This window comes from Trachemys scripta, chromosome 2 (assembly GCF_013100865.1).
Source record: "Trachemys scripta elegans isolate TJP31775 chromosome 2, CAS_Tse_1.0, whole genome shotgun sequence".
Taxonomy (NCBI): Eukaryota; Metazoa; Chordata; order Testudines; family Emydidae; genus Trachemys; species Trachemys scripta.
Genome location: NC_048299.1, coordinates 32,864,521 through 32,890,164, shown reverse-complemented (window position 1 = coordinate 32,890,164; position 25,644 = coordinate 32,864,521). Strand labels below are relative to the sequence as shown.

Sequence of the window (25,644 nt, the reverse complement as noted above, 5' to 3'; positions counted from 1 at the left end):
GAAAAGTCCTAGCCTCTTTAATCTCTCCTCATATGGGACCCTCTCCAAACCCCTAATCATTTTAGTTGCCCTTCTCTGAACCTTTTCCTGGCTCTTGTCCTGGGGTGTCCCTGGTTGGCCGCTTGGTCCCTCCCAGGCTTTGGGCAGGTTCTCGGATGCTTCACTTGCAGCCCTTCTGTCTGGAGCTCCAGACACCCACACCTGTCTCTCTCCCTCTCTCCACACTCCACACCATTTCCACTTCCTGGAAAAAGCAGCACTTCCTCCCCTCAGGACAAATCTTCTATGATTCCATGAAAGATTTAAAGGAGCCATGCTCTGTAAACCCCAAAGGGGTTACATGTACTAATACATAAATAATACAGATTATGTGATAATGTTGTATAATTTTTTATCAGAATGAGTTTTCCCTGGGCATATCCAAAATGAGGGTCAATATAGCTGTTATGCCACATCATTATTTATTTTGTTTATGCCACATACGTTAAAAGGAAAAACTAATTTATAAATGTAGAAAGTTTTTAAAAATTGTATTGAGATTATCCTTCCCCCATGCCTGTAAAGGCAGGTGCCTTAGTTATTTTTAGTACAACGGTGCAAGATTCAGCAAGAAAGGGAAAAAATTAACACACTTCAAAACCCCTTAAACATGACCTACAATAGCTTATTTCTACATCATAATGTCATGAGGCTAAGGTTGGATGTCTTGATCCCTTTCCAAAGTGGAAATGAGTGCTGGGCCGCATTGCAAAGCTGAGAAGTTCCCCTTTCTGAGGTGATAAATATCCATATCTAGTACTGCAGGGTCACAGGATCTCAGATTTTGAAGCTGTGACATCTTTATGTCTAGAAAAGCTGTTAATGGCCCAAAGCTGAACCTTGCCTGTGCTGGCCTTTTGAGATGGTGAAATTTCAGGAAAAAAATCCACATTTTGGACAGGTGTCACGGCCTTTAGCAGAATCAGTCTCCTAGCAACCCAACAAGCACAACTGGCCTGCAAGAGGCTACCTGATTGACTAGACCACTTGATTGGTCAGGGCAGCTGGCTGGCTTTTAAGCCCAGCAGCAGTAACTCTGTGGCTGCTCAATATGTTCATGCCTGTAGCTCTCATCCTTCCTGTGTCTACTATTCCTCACGTTGTCCAGTTCTGTTTCTGCCTTGTTCTCCCGGCTCTTGCTAGTTCCTGCTTCCTCACCTTGCTCCTGGCTCTGGCTTCCTCATCCTGACCCTGGTTCCTGATCCCAGCTCTGACCCTTGGCTTCGCTATTAGTTCCTGGTTCTGGCTCTGACTCCTGACATTGGTTTGGATCTGCTTCCTGGCTCTTGCTCCACCCACTAGGCATGACTATCCATGGTCCAGTCTCTAATAGAGGGGAAGAAAGGCGGAAATAGCTCTATGGCAGGCTGATATTTTTTTAAAGGCAAATATTTGAAGTTACTTTCAAGGGGTGAATAAATTCCAGGGAATGGATTACTGGGCAGAAAGCAGATAAGGCAGTCAAAGGCAGATGCTAAGAGTATTTATCTTATAGCTCTGCAATTTATTATATGGATATCCTTCTGTGTATGTGGTAGATTATAGGTGTATCAATGCCTCTTGTTTTTTCTATTCTAAAGTCAGTTTTAGTTTCTTAAAACTTCTTCAATCATTTATCTTTCAGGGTGATAAGTGGTTCTTTTGTTCTTAGTCTGGGAGACTATTTTCCCCCAGAATGTTTCAGCACATATAGCTTAGCTGTTTCTGAGAATGAAATGAGTGGGGGAAAATACTTTTTTTTTTCCATAAAACAATTTTGCAACTTTTATTTTTGAACAGTACCAGCACTTTGGCAGTAGATTTTAGAAACTTCACTTTTGACAGGAACTTTGATTCTTGGGAACAGATCCTCAGCTGGTGTAAATTGAAGTTTCTACGTTGAAGATCTGATTGTTGATTGCTGATAAATATTGTGTTTGATATCTTTAAAGGAGAGAGCCCTGTTGCAGAGGAGAAAAAATAAAGGTCCCTCACCTACTCAGTATTAATACAGCACTTTGACTTTATGAATGATTTTATTTTAAAGGAAATTAAGATCTAAGCAGAGTTGGGAGAGTGTATGAATACCAGAAAGGTTCTACATGTACATCTGTAGATTAGTTTTGGTTTGAAGCCAAATGTTGTATAGTTTATTAGCAAGTCTGCTGGATTGGAAATGTGCAATAAATTTAAAACATTTCTGCCGTCATTCTGAAATGGATTTATACGTAGGCCTTGATGCTTTGAAAGAAAGCATCTATAAAAGGCTGTTTGTCTCCAAATTTATTTCTAGATGTAGAATCTGCTAATGGTGAAGCTGTAGGTGGAGTAGGTGTCATTTGTAGACTGTTATTTTATGATCATCTGTCTGAACAATAATGTGATGTCATTTATATTATATCACTGTTTATAGCAAATGAATTATCTTTGTTACTATCTAAATGTTTAAGTACCTTGAACTATCTGATGACCTTTGAAATAGGTTTTTGATGTACTTTGAAGGACATCACTGTAGAGGGTTTAGATTTGTTGTGGTTCATTTTTAGACATTATAAAATCCCACTAATCTATCTGTCCAAGTTATGATGAAAGGTGTTCAAATTTCTAGGTGCATCAGTGTTAGTTTTCATTTATGCAAACTACATTATGGGATGTCATTCATATTTTATTATTTATCAGGGTGGATAAAAATCAATGATTTAAAAAAAAATCGTATTTTTTTTTATAAAATGCTTTTTGAGGAAAGATAGTTTTAATTAAGATACATTATAGCTCAAAGATATCTCATCATGGAATAGGGATTATAAATTCTAATTCTATAGTATGAGACAACATATTTATGTAATGTTTAAGAAAAGTTTTGTAAATGAGTCCCAATAGTTCATGGATTATGGACCCAATCTTATGGGGTTCCACGGGCTTCTGTATAGATTATTTAGGTTAATCTTTCTATCTACCCAATCGGCCTCAGTGCTCAGTCTAGAAGATACCATCAGAGATGCTTAGTTTTGCAGTTCTCAAACTGTGGATTTTTGTCTCCAGAGATAACATGCTTGTTAACAGCAAAAATGTTTTTAAATAAATAATATATAGAGGTGAGAAATAACAGATCTCAACCCAACTGTCCCTCTGCACTTACAGAGAAGTAAGGGATTGATTCTGTGTATACAAATTTGCAAAGTTCCAAAAAGTTCAGTGAATAGAAGATTGTTGGGGGTGGAATAGATCTGGACATGGAGAAGAAGTCTGGAGATAAATGTGAGAAGGGAGGGACAGGCAGTAGAAATAAAAGTGAAACTATCAGAGGGGTAGACTACTGTTAGTCTTAAAGGTGCCACAGGACCCTCTGTTCTTTTTACAAAAGTGAAACTGTTTGAGCAGCATATTCCAGAAGTCTTGAGGTCTTTCTGAGTGTAGCCTTCATTGATTTAAGATCTACCATACCATTCTCTCACTAGAAGGGAAAACCTATAATGGCAGCAGGCCGTAAAAGAGACCCAGTTTGGGAATATTTTAATGAAGTTCCTCTACCTGTGGGTAAGACAGGCACGCAGGCCTGGTTGCCCGAATGAAACAAGATCATTAGAAGTGTTCCTTCATGCATCATTGCCTCAGACCATCAGAACTAAATCAAATTTGAGGAAAGATGCTGTGATGTGGTGTTCACCCCACATTTGCCTGAAGGGGTAAATGTACCCTAAGAAAGTGGCCAATTAACCAGACACAGCTGAGGAGAATCAGGTGGCTTAAGCAATCCACTGACTAAATAATGAGGGAGCCCAGGTGAGGACGAACAAGCTGAGCTGGGTTTATAGAAACAGGAAGCTGGGAGCAGAAAGAGGGCTTCAGGGAAGTAGTCTGCAGTCACTCCCTGGGAGAAGGAAAGTGTTATTTGGGGGCTACAGTTGGCACTATTGAATCCATCTGCACATTGAACTGCCGTGGCAAATTGAAAGGGCTGACACAGCTCTGTCTGCAAAAGTTACTATCGGTCTTAGCAAGGTGTTAAACCTAAAGGTATTCATGGTCAATATTTGCTACTATAACTGGGATGATATTCATCAATGAGACCGTTAGTAGTAAGAAAATGGCACACTACCCATGGAACTGGAGTTCATCGTGAACCACAGTCAGTATATCCCAGGGACACACCTGAAAACAAAGTAGCACCAACACAGGGTCCTTCAGTTTTACCAAATTCAATGCTAAAAAGAAGGTAGGGCCAATGAAGGGGCTGAAGATACTGATATGTTGCATATTGAGCACAATGAAAGAGAGAAACATAGCTTTGATTCTTGACCAACTATAAGGGCAAGGAAACCAGAGAGTAGCGGCTGGGCTGGTTTCATCACTCTGGTGCATGATAATGTTGTGGTAAGTCAGGACAGTGTGTAGGCTACTTGCCCACAATCTATGTCCTGGTAACACATATGTCCCCTGTGAATGAAGTGCCAAACCAATTTTTCAAGATCATATAAGCTTTATAGTTGATCAAGATAATAAATGTGTTTGCTCAAGTATTCAGCAACAAAGCCATTGAAATAGGATGATGGCATCTTGATGAGCTCAGGGATATTACTTGATATTACCTGACAGTTCAGTTCCGGAGCACAAATCTCAAGCAATTGGGTGTATTAATGCAGGAATATTATCTGTTTAATCTATTAAACTTTCAGGTACTCTGAATTTTCAGAGACAAAGCTAATGTTAAATCCTTGGTTATCTGGCTTGAGAACAATATGTATGTCTTGCTAATAGTCAGGTGCATAGAAATGTCATCTGTGTCAGATGAATGATGAGTAAAGCATACAAGATAAGCTGGAAGACTTTGATGTGCTTGCAATTTAAATTGACATTTCACGTGTTGGAATCAAATGCTATTTTATAAATCTATTGCATAAGACAGCTCTGCACACCAGCAGCTCAGTTATGCTTCATTCTTCTGTATATTCCTTCCCTGTCCACCCGGTAGGTGACCGGGGCATGGGGGTGGGGGGAGTGGAGAACTCCCCCAAGCCCCTTCCTTTCAGTCCAATTTGTACCTTATTCTGAGAGGCAGAAAACTCAGACAAATCAGCCATAGGGAGGACACCATCCACTGAGAACTGGACTGAAAACCTGTTCTATCTACATTTTTCTTTTACATGAGTTGGGAAATTGAGACAGCAACAACTACTGTTTCTTCCCTCTCACTTCCCCCATGATTACCAGCTTGTTGAAGCATGCTCTTCCCCCCCCGCTTTTCCCCTGGAACAAGGGGCTTTAATTGCTGTTTCCTTATTGGAGAGACCAGTTCCCACTTCACTTAGGGTTTCTGAGTGTCCAGTTTTCGACTGGAACACCCTGTCAAAAAGGGAACCTGGAGGCTCCCAGGAAGCAGTCAGCATATCCCTCCAGCTCCTAGGCTTAGGGGCAGCCATGGGGCTCCACACACTGTCCCCGCCCCGAGCACTGGCACCGAAGCTCTCATTGGCCGGGAACCATGGCCAATGGGAGCAGGGGTGGCGGTGGCACCTGTCGGCAGCGGCAGCGTGCAGAGTGGCCTGGCTGCACCTCCCCCTAGGAGCTGGAGGGACATGCCAGCCTCTCCTTGGGAGCCGCCTGAGTTAAGCGCCGCCCGGAGCCCACACCGCAAACCCCCACCCTGAGCCGCCTCCCACACCCAGACTCCCTCTCGGAATCCGCACCCTGCAGCTCTTCTTACACACCAAACCCCTCATCACTGACCCCACCCCAGAGCCTGCTCCCCCACCACAGCCCTCACCCCCTCCCACACCCCAACTCCCTGCCCCAGCCCAGAGCCCCCTCCCAAACTCCAAACCTCTCGGTCCCAACCCAGAGCCCCTTCCTGCACCCCAAACTCCTCATCCCCAGCCCCTCCCCAGAGCCTGCAACCTTAGCCAGAGCCCTCACCCCCTCCTGCACCCCAACCCCCTGCCCCAGCCCAGAGCCCCCTTCTGGACCCTGAACCCTTCATTTCTACCCCAGCCCAGAGTCTGTACCCCCTCCCACACTCTAACCCCTGCCTCACCCTGGAGCCCCCTCCCACACTCCAAACCCCTCAGCTCCAGCACTGAGCTCCCTACTGCACCCCAACCCCCTGCCCTAGCCTGGTGAAAATGAGCAAGTGAGTGAGGGTGGGGGAGATCCCGTGATGGAGGGAGAGGGGTGGGGCCTCAGAAGGGGCTGGGCAGGGGTGGCTCCTTGGGGAAGGGGCGGATCCTCAGGGAAGGGGCAGGCCAAGGGTGTTCGGTTTTCTGCGATTAGAAAGTTGGCAACCCTAGCTCTAGCAGGCAAGACTAATGTATAGGGGGCTAGATCCTCTGAGGTCAGTGGGGGTTGAGAGCACTCAGCACCATGTAGGATCATGCCTTTAGCTTCTACAGTATGTTTCTCTTCATATCTTCATACATTTCTTTTTTCCATTTAAACCATAATAGCGTTCAACAAAAATTCCAATAAGCTTTTACAGAAGAACACTGTACAATAGTGACATGAGCTAATTAACTGTCTGGCCATGAAACTTCACAATGGGCCACCTTGTAACAGACTGATAATTCGCATTGCCTCACTTCTATGGATACTTGACTGTTATCAAAGATCTTCCCTTTTTTTCATTTCGCTCTGTTGCCTTCATGATTTCTTGTCATGCAAACATTCCAATTAGCTCAACTGAAGCTAAAATTCCAAACAAATAATTCTGGTAAGAGGATGCCAAAGCTAGGCTTTTGCCTGTGAAATAGCTCTAATCCGAAAGGGTGCAGTCCATAATTAGATTAGTGCAGGCTTCCTTTTCTACACACTTCCCTACTGGGAAGTTCTCCCTACTTGGAGTTATACATGGATCACCCAGCTTTAAGAGGTGCCTCTCCTGTCATGAGGCCATCCCTGTGAGCGACGGTCATTCACGGCGCATACTCTGTTTGGGTGAGAGGCATGTGTCACAAAAGTGCACCCACTGCCTCAAACTGAAGGCTTGTTTCAGAAAGGACAGTGAATTGAGAATAAAACTTTTACTAATGGAGAGCTCACTGTGAGCAGTCTCAGAGCCTGACCCTGATACCTCTCCTCCACGGTGTTCAACATCATCACGGTCATTGGCTGACTCTTACATGCCATTCACTACTAAGAGAAAATCGACACTCTCCTGCCCAGATTAGAAGAAACAGGCCCCAAGCTCACCTACCAAGGAGCTGCCTCAAAAAAAGGCATCCCCTGCGAGGTCAGTAGCTTCAACATCTTCAGGGGCGAGACCGAGCTCCTATAACCGTCTGGGCACCTCCGTACCAATGCTATGGAGAGGTCCAAGGGCCCTAAGTGGACAAGGCCACATAAGGGAACACTATGCCTCAGGACCGAGAAGGACACTTCAAGGATCTCAAAATCGGCACCGACCGCCTCATTGGTATCAGTGGTTGTGCAGAGATTGTGGCTATTGCTGGTGCCGAAGGTGGAGTGTGTTCTGTTGAACAACCAGTAGATGGCACCGAGTGCCATGTCAGTGCTGGGGGCTTGGTTGGTGCTGACACACTCAAAGTAGTCTATTTAGTTTAGAACCCCAACCCGCCTATACCCACCTTGCCTCAGTAGCTACTGCCAGTTGTCATCTAGCCCCTTCTCTCAGGGGCAAACTGCAATCTGAAATGGCCACTCATCACTAGCAAGGGGGTTGGACCTGCTGCCTTTTCTTGGCCAGATGCCTCCTTGTAGCCCTAGTACCTCCCCTTGCCTTTAGCAAGGCCTCAGCCTGGGTACTCACCAGGCCAGAGTTCCTCAGCTCTGCCTGCCCTTCCCCAGCCCTGCTCTGCCTCAGGTACCCTGCTTGCTCTCCCAAGCAGCCAGGTCGCCTGCATGTTTTATATCAACAGACAAGGGGGAGCAAGGTGCCAATCCCTATGCACAGAAGCACTAAAATTCCATGTTAAAAAAAAAACCTGTTCAATAACCTCTCTTAGCCAAAGGGTACTTGCAGCTTTGTAGTTTGGGTTAGTGGACAAAGGCTGGCAGTGGCCTGCTAGGAACGCTGGTCTAAAGGACAGCTGGAACACGATTACAGAAATCATGATAATGGTGCACAGCAGTCCAGTATTGGGCTGGTCACCTTAGGACTCCTGAGGGGACCTCTCCCCACTTTTTAGGAAGAGCCCTTTGAGAGCTGCTCACTATGTCAGGAGAGGTGGGAGCTAATTAAGCAAGAACAGTCTGTAGACAGCAACAGCTCAAAGATAGTGGCCCTTACCTGATTCCTGCTTCTAGACTATGCTGCCTGAGTTGTATCATGATTGGATTAGTCTTGTCTGCTAAATATTGACAGCGTGCTTGCGACTGTGCAAGACAATTAACAACCCATGCTATGAAAAGCTTAGTCTAGGAGGAGCATAGAAAGTAGATAGTGTGAGGCCCTGAGGAAGAGTTGCTTAGGTAACTTTCCTCAAACTTTCAATTCTGTTCATTTGTTTTGGGGGCTGATTCCTAACAAAAGTAGGTCTCGGAGGGATTTGAGGAAAGGGTTGTTGCCCTGGTATCTGGGGAGTGGGAGGGAATTCAGTGCATAGAGCAGTGGTCCCCAACCTTTTTTGTCTGGCGAGCACCAGACGATGAGCCACGGAGGACCGTGGCGGCGGATGAGCATCTGCCGAAATGCCGCCAACAAGCAGCGTCATCCAGAGGCATCGCCGCTGAAATTCGACGGCATTTCAGCGGATGCTCGTCCGCCGGCCAGTACACGGGTGCACTTAGATGCCCTGGCGGGTGCCATGGCACCCGCAGGCACCACGTTGGGGACCCCTGGCATAGAGGATATAGAGATAGATAAAATGATGAGCAAGGAATAGAAGATCAGGATGGAAAGAACATGGGAGTACGGGGTCATAGTTGTGTTAAGCAGAAGAAAAAATATGCTTTAGAAAAGAACCTTTTGAAATATCGTATTGCCTCTATATAAATCCATGGTACGCCCACATCTCGAATACTGTGTGCCGATGTGGTCGCCCCATCTCAAAAAAGATATATTAGAGTAGCAGCCGTGTTAGTCTGTATCCGCAAAAAGAACAGGAGTACTTGTGGCATGTTAGAGACTAATAAATTTATTTGAGCATAAGCTTTCGTGGGCTACAGCCCACTTCATCGGATGCATAGAATGGAACAAAAGAATAAATGGACACAAATCTGACATCAGGAATCATAACATTCAAAAACCAGTGGGAGAACACTTCAACCTCTCTGACTACTCAGTGACAGACTTGAAGGTGGCAATTTTGCAACCAAAAAACTTCAAAAACCGACTCCAAAGAGAGACTGCTGAACTTGAATTAATATGCAAATTAGATACAATTAACTTAGGTTTAAACAGAGACTGGGAATGGTTGGATCATTACACTAATTGAATCTCTTTCCCCATGTTAAGTATCCTCACACCTTCTATGGGTCATCTCGATTATCACTTCAAAAAAATTTTTTTCTCCTGCTGATGATAGTTCATCTCAATTGATTGGCCTCTTACAGTTGGTATGGCTACTTCCATCTTTTCATGTTCTCTGTATGTATAAATATCTTCTTTCTGTGTGTTCCATTCTATGCATCCGATGAAGTGGGCTGTAGCCCACAAAAGCTTACGCTCGAATAAATTTGTTAGTCTCTAAGGTGCCACAAGTACTCCTTGCATAATGACAGGTTTCAGAGTAGCAGCCGTGTTAGTCTTGATTATCACTTCAAAAGTTTTTTTCTCTTACTTAATTGGCCTCTCAGAGTTGGTAAGACAACTCCCACCTGTTCATGCTCTCTGTATGTGTGTATATATATCTCCTCAATATATGTTCCATTCTATATGCATCCGAAGAAGTGGGCTGTAGTCCACGAAAGCTTATGCTCTAATAAATTTGTTAGTCTCTAAGGTGCCACAAGTACTCCTGTTCTTTTTACAAGTACTCCTGTTCTTTTTGTATCTGACATCTGCAATTCTTGAGTCGAAAGGTTTTATTGAAAACCAATGTACTTGATTTGAATAGGCTACAGGATCTATAGTCAAATGGAATTACTACTGTATGTTATGCTCATGTAATCTTATAGTTTTACACTTTATTATGGGAAACTACTGAGCCTATACTGCATAATGCCTACAACATAGTTCATTGTTTTATCAGAGTATTCTACTTTTTGGAAGAGATAATGTACATGCAAGTTTGACATCATTGTGAATGTTTTAAAAGTGCTGACTCAATCTTCCCATGTACATAATAGCGGCAGGCAGACTGGATTATGAAAATTACATCATGGATTTATCCTAATGAAGAGTTTTAAGTGACTAAAGTGAACATATGAAATATTGTAGACTCAATCAATCAGCTCGTATTGTGCATTACACTAAGTCACTAGAAGACCTACATTTTGAAAAGTAGATTAAGTCTTCTAGTTCCAGGGTCTGAGAAATATAAAGACAGATTGTTGGTGTCCAAATGGCACTTTAGATACAGTGTAGTAGAGGGGCTGTTGGGAGCTAGTTATGGCGCCCTAAACCAGAGCCACTTGGTCCTGGTGCAAGGTAGCAGCTCCCCTGCATCTCTAAGGCATATGTTACTTGGTAATGTCCCTGAGGAATCTTATGTCAGTGGAAGTTCAGGCATTGAAGAGCTGCATTCCACTGTGGCCCAATAATCCTCCCAGCATGCCCCGGACGTGCTGCTTCCCCTTCCTATATCAGTATCTGGGGAGACAGCTGATATAGATGGCAGCTATAACAGTAAATTTCTCTGTACAGGGGAAATTCTCCACTGGCTGTCTCCAGCTGTCTTAAGTCCATTTTGCAGTGTATGTGGTGCCTAGTGTACTGAAGGAGACATGAGAATCCAAGCCATAATTATCTGTAGCATTGATACACTTGCATTTGATGAGCATTAGGGGCTATCAAAATGTCTCCACAAAATATCTCTTTAAAAGCATGACAGTAATTTTAGCTTCAGAAGAAAGTTGACATCTACATAAAAAATTAGAGAGAGAAGATGTTGTACGTGTATTTGTAGGAAGAAAGGAGACAGATGTAGAAAGAGGCAACAATGTTGGGTATAAAATGTAAAAACAATTGTTTGAGTAGATATTATGAGCACTAAATAATTTTCTTTGCTAGGTTATCAGCTTAATGGGATCATGTGTAGGTATGAAAATGGAATCTACTGAGAACTAGAAGCGATATGATTACTTCTCTCCTTTAATTTCCATTGTGTATCTTAATGCAATTTGATCTTTTATAGCTATGCAATGGAGGATCTGTGACTGATCTGGTGAAAGGATTTTTGAAGAGAGGTGAAAGGATGGACGAACTTGTAATTGCTTATATTTTACATGAAGCACTTATGGTAAGATAAAAACAATCAATGAATGGACAGTCCAATTGATAGTTTATTCAAAGAGTATCTCAGGCTATGACTACACTGTCCCACAGTTTGGATTCTGCAGGGGTTCAGATAGCAGTGTGCATCAAATTACAGCTGTGCTGTAATTCACCTGTGTGGAAGCTGAGGGTGCAAACTTAAAGGTTCCTAGTTCACATTTCAGTAAATCCTGTTTGAAGAGTGCTATTTAACACGAACTAGGAATCTTTGAGTTTGTACCCTCAGCATGCACACGTGGGGTGTTACTGCACTGCGCTTTGGTGGGCGCTACTATTCATATCCCTGTAGTCCAAACTGTGGGGCAATGCAGACAAGTCCTTAATTTTTTTTCAACAAATGAATATATATTCCATTTTAGAAGCATGATGTTTCTTCCTATATTACACTAGTGTTTAATTAAATAAAGTTAAGATTTAGTTGTAAACTTGTTTTTGAATACTACCAGGTAAAGTAGCAGTTCAGTTCATCAGTATCAAAAGGGCGAACATTTATTTCAGGCATTGATTACTTCTCCCTCGTTGCATTAAATAAATACAGCTTTGCATCTAAATTGTTTTTCTTTTGGAGACGTGACTGCAATGTACAACAGGTCAGGGATTATTTTAATGAAACATTTTTTCCACTGGAAAATGCTGATTTGTTGAAAACGAATTTCATTATGGGAAAGGGTTGGTTTTCACAAATTTTTCAACTTAAAAAAAAATCTTGGGAGAAAAATACTTGGAAATTGTCAAAACGTTTTGTTTCAACATTTTTCAAACAAAGAAGTTTGGATTTCCAGTTTGAAATGACTTATTTTGAAATTTAACTTAATTATAGTAAAAATATGTAATAAAAAAAGGAAAAATGATTGAAATTGAAACAAAGCATTTCAAAATCATCAAAACAAATTGTTTTCTTTTTTTGTTCAGGTCAGATTTTCAGTTTGCCAAAATTTTCTAGATTGACTTTCCCCCCAAACTGGGGGGACAGATTTTGTTGTTGTTGTTGATATCTCAAAAATGTTCATGGGATGGGGAAACCATTTCTGACCTGATTCTAGTGCAACATACCAAAAATACTGTTCTGTGTCTCATGTTGTGGGATAGCATCTACTTTGTAATAAAATAATTTACAACAAATTGAAATCTCTCTCAAAAGAAAAATCACTATAGCTAATCAAGACAAAGTATCTTTCTTTATCCTTGCTATTTAATTAGAGTTTGAGTTTCTCCACTGGAACTATTATTACAGCTTAGAACTTTTCTTTGTCTTTCTGTTTTAATGGTCCAATATATAACCAAGATTAATAATGCTTCTTTACTTCTGTCATCATACAACTTGTCTACCAGAAAAAGAAGTCACTAAAAAGTCCCTTTATCCCACATAGTTGGTTGATAGTTGACTCAGTGTTCTTTGAATAAGAATAGAATTTCGAGGGGGGCTGTACCAAAAATGCTATGAGAAGTAGAAATCAAAATCAAAATACACTGACTTTGTAAGTGCCCATCCATTGGCAAACAAATGGTAGTTCATTCTTGAACTTGGCGGCTATTCTCATTTTGAAACTAAGTTTAGAAAGATAGAAAAAGCATACCACAAAAATATCATTAAAGTTAATATATAGAATAATTTCAATTTTCAATTTGCAAATGAAATACTCATAATGCTAATGGATTTATAACTTATTTTTAGGGGCTTCAGCATTTGCATGAAAACAAAACCATCCACCGTGATGTAAAAGGAAATAATATCCTATTGACCACTGAAGGAGGAGTTAAACTTGTGGATTTTGGTATGTGATGTTTTTACAGACAAAGTTGTAACTTTAAAACATGAGGGGGGAGAGGTATAAAAGTTAACAGTTAAGAACAGCTGACAATGTTTTGATTTAGATTTGGACTACTTTGTTTAAAAATCAACTTAACTGCTTTGAAATTAGATAATATAAAGGAAAACAAATTATTCATGGATAGAGAATATCCCTAACTATGGTCTTGGCAACTATTTTACTAACAGTGTTTAGATTATCTAAGCATTAGGAGTTAGTCTATTGCTCATGGACCCCAGATGCCTGCATGGAAGGTGGGACAAAGCCAGTTAGTATGATTTAGATTGTAGCTAGTACATGGGGTCTGGAATGACCTCATGCTAGTTCAAAGAAGTAAGGGATACACAACTTTAATGCTGTATGTCATAGGGGCGTAAAACTAAAGGATATTGTGGAGAATAAGGGAGTTTCTCCCAGAGAATCCAGCCCAGTGAGTTTAGCCATTGATTTCAATGGGAGCTGGATCAAGCCCTGAATGATATTCTCCCATTTCTTAATGAAAGGTTCATTTCATTTGAACAGAATGCAGAATTAGATTTATGGTAATCAACATTTATCCCACTTCTAGTGAATGAAATTTATCAGTGTGGACAATGAGGGAGTTCTGTATGTGTGTGTATATATGTGTATATAAATAACCTGTGATCTCAGCTTACCTGTGTGATATTATCCTGTCTGGCTGCACAGAATTAAATCAAAAAGCAAGGAATCTTCCCACCCCTTGTTAGGCCTGCGTCAGAGCCTGTCGCAATTGAAGTCCTTGTGCTCAAGGGAACATAGGAACTGCACCCTCTGCCCAAGGCATGGAGGAGTAGGGAGAAAGGGGATCCGGGGCCTCTCTGCATCAGCCTGCAGATTGATGCAGGCCACATGGGCAGGTAAGGAGAGGGGGGAAGGAGGGAGAGAAGCAAATGACTTTCCTGAAGGATGGTGCAGACTCTGCAGTCCCCTGGTGCACCAGGTTGGTGAGGGAACAATCTCTCCATGAGCTTCCCATGAGGCTCTTTGTCTGGTTAGGTAAACAGGCAGAGAAAACCAGTGATTGAGAGATGAGCCTGTGGAAGACATTATGGAACATAATTCCAAAGAAGAGCACATTATCATTCTGAATTACTTATATGATTATATAATAGCCTAAGTTACACTTTCTTCGCGTTAGAACATAGTTTTTTTCTTAAATAGCTCTGTGTTAGTAGGCGTCACAAACAATAACTGCTAAACATTAACAAGTTAATTGGTCTTTAATAGCAGAAGTGGCTTTTCTTTACTTTGTGCCTTTTGTACTCCTGAAATTTGTAGTACATAATGCTGTACTGTCATCCGAAATTTGTTCTTTAGAGCATTAGTGCTGCCTTTCGAGAAGCATCACTTATTCTGGTGTATATTGTAATTTGCATATGCAGTTTGTGTAAATGGTTACTTTTCTGGCACCTGTTACCCTAGCATCTGAGCACCTCACAATCTATGATGTATTTACACTAGCAATAACCCTGTCCAGTAGGAATGTACTATTAATCCAGTATTAAAGATGGGAGACTCAAGCACAGATCATCAGAGGCGTGAAGTTCTGGACCAACCTTCCAAGGGGAGCAATGGGAGGCAAAAAACCTAACTGGCTTCAAGACTGAACTTGATAAGTTTATGGAGGGGATGGTATGATGGGACTGCCTACGATGGCATGTGACTCATTGGCAGGGCCGGCTCCAATGTTTTTGCCGCACCAAGCCGGGGGAGGGGGGGGGAAAACAGCTGCGATTGGCGGCATTTCGGCAGCAGCTCTATCACCGCCGCTTTATTCTTCGGCGGCAATTTGGCGGCAGGTCCTTCCCTCCAAGAGGGACTGAGGGACCCGCCGCTGAATTGCCGCCGAAGAGCCGGACATGCCGCCCCTTTCCGTTGGCTGCCCCAAGCACCTGCTTGCTGCGCTGGTGCTTGGAGCCGGCCCTGCCCATTGGCAACTGCCAGTAGCAAAAATACCCAATTGCTGGAAATGGGACACTAGATGGGGAGGGCTCTGAGTAACTACAGAGAATTCTTTCCCAGGTATCTGCCTGGTGGGTCTTGCCCACATGCTCAGAGTCTAACTGATGCCATATTTGGGGTCGGGAAGAGTTTTCCCCCCAGGTCAGAATGGCAGAGACTTTGGGGGGGTTTCGCCTTCCTCTGAAGCATGGGGTATGAGTCAGTTGCAGGTTTAAAGTATTGTAAATGGTGGATTCTCTGTAATTTGAGGTCTTCAGTAACTCAGCCAGAGTTAGGGGTCTGTTACAGGAGTGGGTGGATGAGGTTCTGTGGCCTGCAATATGCCAGAGGTCAGACTAGATGAACACGATAGTCCCTTCTGACCTTTGAGTCTGAGACAGACTAAATGAGTTGCTTAGGAAGTCTGTGGAAGAGTAGAGGATTGAACCTGGCTTTCCTGAGATCCAGGCTAGCACCCTAACCACTGGACCAGCCTTCCTCTTTTTGCATAGCTACGAATAGGTATATCTTATGAGATGAGTATATTTTCTAGTGAATATATTAGGGATATCCAACTAATCAGATTGCTAGACTGTGAATTTTTCTAGAATTGGTTAAATATTTTGTTATTTTTGCTTAACATATTGCTTATAACAAGGCAAGTTAATATGTACATAATCTCAGAATATTATCACAGCAACATGTATAATGGGATTTTCTAAAGCGATGAGATGCCAAACTCTCATTGAAATCTGTCAATTCCAGCAGACACCTATCTTCATCTTTAGGTGCCTAAATACCTTTTGAAAAAACTGGCTCTTTGTCATTAAAATCTGTCTAGAAGAACTGACAATACATTGTTACACCTCCCATGTGCAACAAAAATCCACACATTCATCCATATAGTATAATTTTACTTACACCTGTTTTTTGTGGAGCACCTACTGACATTGACAAGCACTTGTGAATAGTCCTACTGGATTCAATTTAATTTTTTTGTGAAAATAAGGTTGTTTCACCAATATGCTAAAGATTGGACAATTGGGTTGTTAATCTGAATTTAACAGGGGCACAAGGGCCTACATTTCCCCAGGGTTGCCAAAACCTGCTGCTTATAGACTAGATATTTCTTAGTATGAGCTGCTGTTTCCAGAAAAACAAACTGTGCACATCCATATGTAGTATTCCATTTTCTAGGAAGGTGCATTAATCAACCTTGTTATAACACTGTTCCTTATTGAAGGTCATGCCCCCATGCCATCACGTGGAGGCAAATTTTTACACAATGTGTAATTAGACTATGAAGTAGCTGATACCAGACTATATATACCTCAGATCTGATATACTATGGCAATTGCTATGTTCCTAAACGTCTCAATTCTCTCAGCCCAAGTATCAAAAATATCTAATCACCGTAATATCTAGATATGCCTGAGGACACATAATCGCATAGTGGAAATTCTCTTAAACCTCTGCTGTGGATGAAGTGGGTTCCAAGTGGAAGATATGGAGAGAAGGCAATACAGTCCAACTATTGTACATCTCCATAGCAAATAGATGGAGGGAAACTTATAAAACTGGTCTGAGTCTAATATATAATATTTATTGCAAGAAAGGTTTGTCTCAGAGCAGTGGGACATGGGTAGCACTGACTAGTGGCTGAGTTATAAACTGCGTATTCCTGAAATAGCTTTGTATTTCAATGCAAATAGCACGTGTTAACTGTGAAGGTAAAACATTTGTCTTAATTTTGTACATTGCACTTAAAAAAAAGAAAAAAGGTATTTTCCTGATGAAATTTTTTTAAAAGCAATTCCAAAGTACAGGTCTGTTTCATCTTATGCGGGGGTTCCGTTCCGCGGTTAGCACGTAAAGTGAAAACCATATATAGCCAAAACCCCATTGAGTTCAATGGCGGGCAAAATCGCCTGCACTACAGGTATAATATTAAAACTGTTGTTTTTCTCTTTTTTTTGTTTTTGTTTTTGCCGACTGCGTAAAGTTGAAATCGCGCATGTTAAATGCGTGTAAGATGCGACAGACCTGTAGTAATTTTTATAGTTAAAAGTTTCATGAGAATGTCGTCTGGGCTTGCATTCAGAATGACTACAATAATACCCTGTGTTTGATTTAGAATATAGGAAGCAGACAGATTTATGATGGATGCATGTTAGCATGACTAAACCAAAGATTTATCCTGACTGTGACTCATCAGTGCAAAATTGAGGGGAGATATTTGAAATTGGCATTACTTTGATTAATAGGTGAACCTTTCTTCCTAGCAGAATTAGAAGTTGCAGATATCCTTAGCTAGCTCAACTCTAATTTTAAAAATGTAATAAGACAATGATTTTTTTTTCAAAATAAGAAAGTAATTATTCTAGTCTTCAAATGACTGAAACAACCAAAGTAAAGAGCCATGCATATCTAAACTTTGTTGATACTTCAAAATTGTCTTTTATTACTTTGAATTGTAAATTTGTTGTCTTGCAACCTACCTCTAACCTGGTAAAAATATGTTTCTTTATATAGAATGTTGTGTGAGAGAATATCTTTCTTTGGTAACGCATTGTTAGATTTAATCTCTTTTTACCATCAGTGAGATTGAAGACATTTTAGGCAGAACTAAATTAACGTATACATTGACTGGACTGGCTTTTTTTGTTTGTAGGAAGAATACATAGTAATTCCTTTGATGTTTGTAACTCATTGACACTATACTGCTTCTTGCATTAAAGGCTTGAGCTTTATTAACATTTTTATCAGAAGTAGTAAACTATTAGCATAGTTTTACGAAAGCTAGGGATATATGGATGTGCTAGTTGTCATAGTTTGTTGCGTGATTTTCACACCTCTTTTGTATCCAGAAATACAGGCCAAATTTTAAAAACTGAGTGCTTAAAATTAATCCATGTTTAGTCACCTAAAAGAAGTAGACTGACTTCCAATATGCTGATCCTCCACCAGTCCCCTTATAATAAGACCAGAATGACAAGACTGGACTAAACACTTCAGCTTGTTCCTCTGCCAATACTATTTAATGTGAATAGGGGGAACTACATAAAAATGAGGAAGCTAGTTAAATGGAAATGAAAAGGAATAGTCACAAGAGTGAAATGTCTGTAAGCTGCATGGAAACTTTTAAAAACACCACAACAGAGGTGCAAAGTAAATGTATATCCCAAATAAAACAAACACACACCCCATGAGGACCAATAACAATGCCACCATTTCTAAACAGAGTAAAAGAGGCTGTTAGAGACAAAAATGCATCCTTTAAAAATTGGATTTCAAATCCTACTGAGAAAAATAGGAAGCAGCATAAACTCTGACAAGTCAAGTGTTATAAAGTATAATGAGGCAGGCCAAAAAGAATTTGAAGAGTAACTATTAAAAGATACAAAAATATTTTGCTGTTAGTTTTTAAGTACATAAGGAGCAGGAAGCCAGCCAAACAATCAGTGGGGCCATGGGATGATGGAAGGGATAAAGGAGCACTCAGGGAAGACATGGCCATCGCAGAGAAGCTAGATGTACTGTTTGCATCGGTCTTCACTGCAGAGGATTGAGGGAGACTTCCACACCTGAGCCATTCTTTTTAGGTGACAAATCTGAGGAACTGTCCCAGATTGAGGTGTCATTAGAGGAGGTTTTGGAACAAATTGATAAATTAAATGGTAATAAGTCACCAGGACTTGATAATATTCACCCAAGATTTCTGAAGGAACTCAAATATGAAATTGCAGAACAACTAACTGTGGCATGTAACCTATCATTTAAATCAGCCTCTGTACCAGGTGACTGGAGGGTAGATAAAGTAAAACCAATGTTTTTTAAAGGCTCCAGAGGCGATCCTGGCAAATACAGGCCCATAAGCCTAACTTCAGAACCACACAAATTGGTTGAAGCTATAGTAAAGAACAGAATTATCAAACAGATGAACAGAATATCGTGGGGAAGAGTCAACATGACTTTTGTAAAGGGAAATCATGCTTCATCAATATATTAGAATTCTTGGAGGGTGACAATAGGCATGTGAACAAGAGTGATCCAGTGGATATAGTGTACTTGGATGTTCAGAAAGCCTTTGACTAGGTTCCTCACCAAAGGCTTTTAAGCAAAGTCAACAGTCATGGGATAAGAGGGAAGGTCCTCTCATGGACTGGTAAATGGTTAAAAGATAGGAAACAAAGGGTAGGAATAAATGGTCAGTTTTCACAGTGCAGAGAGGTAAATAGTGGGGTTCCCAAAGGATGTGAACTGGGACCAGTGCTGTTCAACATATTCACAAATGGTCTGGAAAAGGGGATAGACAGTGAGAAGGCAAAGTTTGCAGACAATAGAAAATTATTCAAGATAGTTGCATCCAAAGCTGACTGTGAAGAGTTACAAAGGGAACTCACAAAACTGGCTGACTGGGCAACAAAATGGCAAATGAAATTCAAAGTTGATAAATGCAGAGTAATGAACATTGGAAAACATAATCTCAACTATACAGAGTAAATGATGGGGTTTAAGTCAGCTGTTACCACTCAAGAAAGAGATCTTGGAGCAGATTGTGGATAGTTCTCTGAAAACATCTGTTCAATGTGCAGTGGCAGTCAAATAAGCTAACAATGTTAGGAAAAGGATAGACAATAAGGCAGAAAATATCACAATACCTTTACATAAATCCATGGCATGACTACACCTTAAGTACTGTGTGCAGTTCTGGCACTCCATCTTAAAAAAAGATATAGTAGGATTGGGAAAAGTACAGAGAAGGACAACAAAAATTATTAGTGCTATGGAACAACTTCCGTATGAAGAGGGATTAAAAAGATTGGGACTGTTCATCTTAGAAAAGAGATGACTAAGAGGGGATATGAAAGAGGTCTATAAAATCATTAATGGCTTGGAGCAAGTGAATAGGTATAGGGGTAAATAACCTTTTTCTAATACCAGAACTAAGGATCATTCAATGAAATTAATAGGCAGAATATTTAAAAAAGCGTAAGGAAGTACTTCTTCACACACCTCACAATCAACCTGTGGAACGTATTGCCAAGGGATGTTGTGAAGGCCAAAAGTTTAACTGGGTTTAAAAAAGAATTAGATCATTCATGGAAGATATAGCCATTGATGGATCTTAGCCAAGATGGTCAGGAACACAACCCCATGCTCTGGGTATCCTTAAACCTCTGACTGCCAGAAACTGGGACTGCAAGACAGGAGAGATTACTTGATAATTGCCCTATTCTGTCCATTCCATCTGAATCATCTGGCATTGGCCACTGTCGGAAGACAGGATACTGGGCTAGATGGACCAATGGTCTGACCCAGTATGGCCATTCTTATGTTCTTAATAAGGCCAACTCTGAAGTCATTTTTCAGTCCTTGGATAAATCTCCATTTGCCTTAGTGAGAATTTCAGGTTCAGGACCGAAGTCGCTTTGGGAAAAGACAATCTGATCATTGATATGTTGTTTCTGATTTACATGTCTCATTGACACTGAAAATCTAGCCAAAAATGATCTCCAGAAGTTTTCCAAACAGTAGTAGAAAACATATTATTCTGAAGCCAAAATGAAGCCATTTTACCCTATTGCATTCTCAAATTTTATTGTCCTACATTAGCTGTAAACTCTGTCTGAATCGTTCTACAAAATGTAATCATTAATTAAAATGATTTCATTTTAAAGTATTCAAAAATAAAAAGAATTATCCCTCTGCCCTCAGCTTATTCTCAGCAGTGAGTCATAGTAAGGCTTAGTATTTGCATTAGTCATTCTAGCATGCATCCATAATAAAGTTGTCTGCTTCACTGATTCAGATCAAGAACAGGGTATAATTGTGTTGTCATTTCTCCATTCCAGATAACATGACATTCATGTGTTACTTTTAAATGACATTTAATATAGAGGTTCTAATAGAAGCCAATAAAAGCAAAGAACTTCAAAGTTAAAGCTTCCTCAGTAAAGAGCTTGTCAAGCTGCTTTGAATATAAGCCCCATAAAAGCATCTGCATTTTCCGAAGGGGAGAACCCTTTTTATAGACCAGGATCATAGTTACTGTCCTCGTCCAGTCACAATCATTGAACAACCTTTCCCTATTAATTCACATTTAGATGCCATTCGGTACCATAAATGTTATATAATGCATAGTGCAGTAATCTAATGTCATATACTGTAAAGTATGTTAGACAAAATAGGCTGGAAAGTAGCTGGATCTGGCCAGCAAAAGAATTCCCCAATATGGGGGAGCTCAGGCACCTGGCAGAGCACAGAGTGGGCATTGTTAGTTCCTGTGCCACTCATCCATTCAGCCCTGGAGCAGGGGACATATGAGGGCAGGGATAGGGGCCGGCCACCACATGCTGCACACTAGCTATGCTCACCGGCATATGATCATTTAGGGATCATAGCCAGCTAGCATAAGTTAGAGTAGCCCCCATAGGTTAGATTGGGCCAGTTTAGATTCGTGTCTGAATTTAGCCCAAAGGATTTTCAGTCTGAACTTTGAATAACTTTACTTCTCTGGGCTTATGTAAAAAGAATGTGTTGCCTATTAAAACAGAATTACAAAGAGTCATCTAAAATGTCTCTGTCACCTTCACTACTCCGAAGTAAATCAACACAAGAACTATGCAGCAAAAGCACCTGGGTGCCCCTTTATGAATGGTTTTAAAATGTGTAAGACTTGTTTAGCTTGTGGTTTTGTTTTTTTGGGGGGGTCATTGTTTCTGCTCACCAGGGGTCTTCTTACAGTTCTAGAATTATTTCTATGGTGGCAAATCTGCCAGTATCTTCAATCTGGCCTATACATTTTATGAAACATGCCTTGATCTTTTCCAGTGAGATCCATCTAAGCCCTATAATTCCTATATTCATCCTTTTTAAATACTAACCTTTCATTTTTGGAGTGATTTGGAGTCATACAACCTGCGTAGGACCCTCCAGCTTTATGTTTAGTATTTGTACCCTGGAAAGCATGTTCTTCCTGGAAGAGCTTTGTAACTCAGGTTTGCCTATGTTCCATCACTGTTTCTGCCTCTGACAATCTGTTCCATACATTAATTAACTCTTGTGTAATGAGATTTTTTTAAAACCCCTTTCAGGCCGGGTCCTTTCTCAGCTCTTGGTTTACAGGTCGTTACATTCATAATAATTTTATGAGACCCTCTTGTGTGTGTTCATTATTCAGGACTAGCATTCTGGAACTCCTGGGTTCTAATTCTGGATCTTATGCTGGGTTGGGGGGGGGGGGGGGGCTTGCCTTCTGTTGCACCATCAGACAGCTGAAACGTTGCAGCTCTATTATAGATTGTTTTAAAATAAGCATGGATGCTCTCCCTACATCTTTCTCCTCCTATTCCCACATTCCTCATGATCCCTTTTCTCCAGCATACCTAGATCTAGAATCCTGAACCATAAAACTGTTTTAGTTTTTTTTAAAAAAAAGAGTCAAAATGCTGCTGCAAAAATCATCTTCCTGGCTCATCATTTCAACTGTGTTACGCCTTTTCCCTCTTCCCCTGGCTCCCCCTTTTCCATCACATCAAGCACAAACTGCTTTTAAGACTCTTATGACTTAACCCCACCCTCTTGTCATCTTTTACATGGTATAGAGCCATCAATCCTGTCATAGTGATGCCAGCCTTTATAGCCAATTAGTAAAACTTCCCAAGAAGCACCTTCACTCTTTCACCCATGCCCTCCCATATGCATGGGAGGAGCTCTGTGCAAAGATCTGCAAAGCAACTATGTTATTATTCTCCTTTAAATGTCTCCTTAATACCCACCTATGCTGTGATGCTTACAAAACACTTGACAATGGTTATGCAGCTGCTGTGCTCTGACTGGTGCTTATTATGCTAATAGTAATTGTCTCACTGTCACCTTGTGCTCCCTCCATCTGTTTGTTGTATTCCCTTGCTGTAGAGAGCTTAGCCGAGGCTTGTCTCTCTCCGGGGCAGCGGGGAACCGCACCAACTCACTAAACTTGGGAATAGTTCTTGCGGGGAATTAGTCCGGCCGCGGAAGTCCTCCTCTGCGGCCTTTGTGAAGGTAGAAATGACACAGTAAGCCCAGGCCTAGGTCAGGGTGGGGCACTGGTGAGTCAGGTGCTCAGGCCCTCAGGCAGGGGCTGAGCAGTAACAGTATATAAGAGTAGGCCAAGGCCCTAGGTTGCAAAGGGCCTGGGAGAGGGGGAGACTGCCAGCCGCGAGGTGGGTGGCAGGGGGGACGCAGGCCCTCCCACTCCACTGCGTCCCAGCCCGGGGCCCTAGAAGTGGCAGAAGACCCGCTGCTGCATTAATAGGGATCCTGGCCGCAACACACTGACATAGGCTCTGGCAGTGCTGCAGCCAGACTAGGGTTGGATGCCCCCGGGCTACTTCCAAACTCCCCCTCTTGAGGTACCTGGGTTGGGGTGGTGTCCTCAGGGGGGTACAAGGCTCGGCAACTCCTCCGGGTAGCTGGCGCGGGGCAGGTCGGGCCAGTCCTCGGGTTTACTGCAGGCCGCTGCGTTTCCCAATCACTAGCTAGGCCGGAGGCATCTGGCCTCCCTGGCAGCTGCTCTCTCAGTGAGCTCTGAGGTCGGGCCTTTGTACTTCCGGGGCAACGCCTGACCCTCTGGGGGGCGAGCTCAGAGAGGGCTGGCCTTACCATGAGGCAAACTGAGGTGGCCACCTCAGGTGCCAGACTGTGGGGGAGCGCCACTAGGACCCAGAGTGTAGAAAATTGTGTCTGCTGCTGGTGCATATGTATTCTCTCTGCTCTAGATGCACAGAGATGGTGGAGTGCTGTGCTGGAGGAAGGAGGGCACAAGAGACATAACAGGCAGGCAGGAGAAAAGGTGAGAGGGAATAACAGAAAGCAGCAGGAGCTGCAGGGAGAGAGAGGAGGCAGCCTCTTATGTACCTCTCTAGCACCTCCAGGAGCCTGGACTGATTAACACCAGCTTCTCAGGGAGCTTCCTGTTTCCTGCTGCTTCCCTGAACCCACTTGAGGAGAACAGCCAGTCAACTGAAGTAGTAGGAGCCAGTTAGACCCTTAAGACGCTGATATCTTCCCTCACTCAAGCCCTGCTACCAGCCTGGTTATTTGTCCCCTTCAGCTGAGTGTTGAGAGCCATTATATCTGGCACAGAACAGCAGTCATGAGTGAAAGAAGAAAACGCCCCTCTGGGGCAGCATTCAGAAAAAGCAAGAAAGCAAAGGAAGCTTTTCTATCTAAGCAGGAAGGAGCTCTCCTGAGATACATAGACACAAATGTTCACGGTGAGCCTTCCGGCCCCAGTGAGGGTGTGAGTGGTGAGGAGATGCCTGATCTTTCAGTTAGTCAGAGTGCAGGTGACCCGGCAGTACTGCAGCATCCATATCTGCATCTCAAATGGATGTAACCATGCATATTCCTGAAGAAAAGTGTAGACCAGAGAAGAATGTGGTGGAGGCACAATAAACAGCTGCTGCTGAGTTTAGTTCCTTCAGTCTAGATGATCCAGGACTGTGGACTCACTTCAGCGATAGCCTGAGGGACTTCCTTGTACTGCATAGGCCACTGCAAGTGAAAAACTTCATGTTCCCCAAAGACAATGAAAATAGACGTTTCCATCCAACACATTACTGGTGTGAAATCCCCAATGGTGACAAAGTGGAGAGGCCATGGTTTATGTACTCAAAAACCCAGAATGCTGCATACTGTTTTTGTTGCAGACTCTTCCAGTCCAATGTTCCAGCCACATTGAGTTCTACAGGAACAAAAGACTGGAAAAATCTGGCTATAAATCTGGCATGCCATGAGAAGGCAGCAAATCACCAGAGAGCATTCCATAGGTGGAAAGAGTTTGAGATGAGATTAAGGTTAAAGTCCACCATAGATGATCAGCATCAAGAGAAGATTGCATCAGAGTCTCTTTACTGGTAAAATGTTCTGAGAAGGCTGATTGGCATTGTGAGAATGCTTGCTGCCCACCCAAAACCTAGCACTGCATGGCACTTCAGATCAGCTGTATGTGCCAAACAATGGAAATTTCCTTAAAATTGTGGAGCTGATGGCTGAGTTTGATGCTGTACTCCAGGAGCATCTAAGAAGAGTCACCACCCAAGAAATGTACACACACCACTACTTTGGAAAAACAATTCAAAATGAGATCATACAGTTATTGGCAATAAAAGTCAAACAGAAGATTGTGGCAGATCTGAATTCAGCAAGATATTACTCTGTTATTCTGGACTGCACACCTGACATCAGCCAGACTGAACAAATGAGCTTAATGGTGCGTTTTCTAACAACAACAGAACCTAGTGAAAATGTCCCTGCAATGGTGACTGTCAGAGAGCATTTTCTAGAATTTATTGACATTGATGATACTACAGGTGCTGGTATGACAAATGTGCTTCTTAAAAAGCTGGAAGATACGGGAATTGCGATAGCTGACATGTAATTCAAAGCATCTATGTATTTTTTTCTGCATCAACTCATCGA

At 42.0% G+C, this 25,644-nt stretch overlaps 1 protein-coding gene across 1 annotated transcript in view; it reads left to right on the top strand.

Moving 5' to 3' along the window:
• Positions 1–25,644, top strand: part of MYO3A (myosin IIIA) — a 215,349-nt gene that overhangs the window by 72,100 nt on the left and 117,605 nt on the right. Inside the window, exons 4-5 of the mRNA XM_034760222.1 lie at positions 11,265–11,369; positions 13,080–13,179. Coding sequence (XP_034616113.1) covers positions 11,265–11,369; positions 13,080–13,179 — 205 coding nt within the window. The remainder of the gene's footprint in view (positions 1–11,264; positions 11,370–13,079; positions 13,180–25,644) is intronic.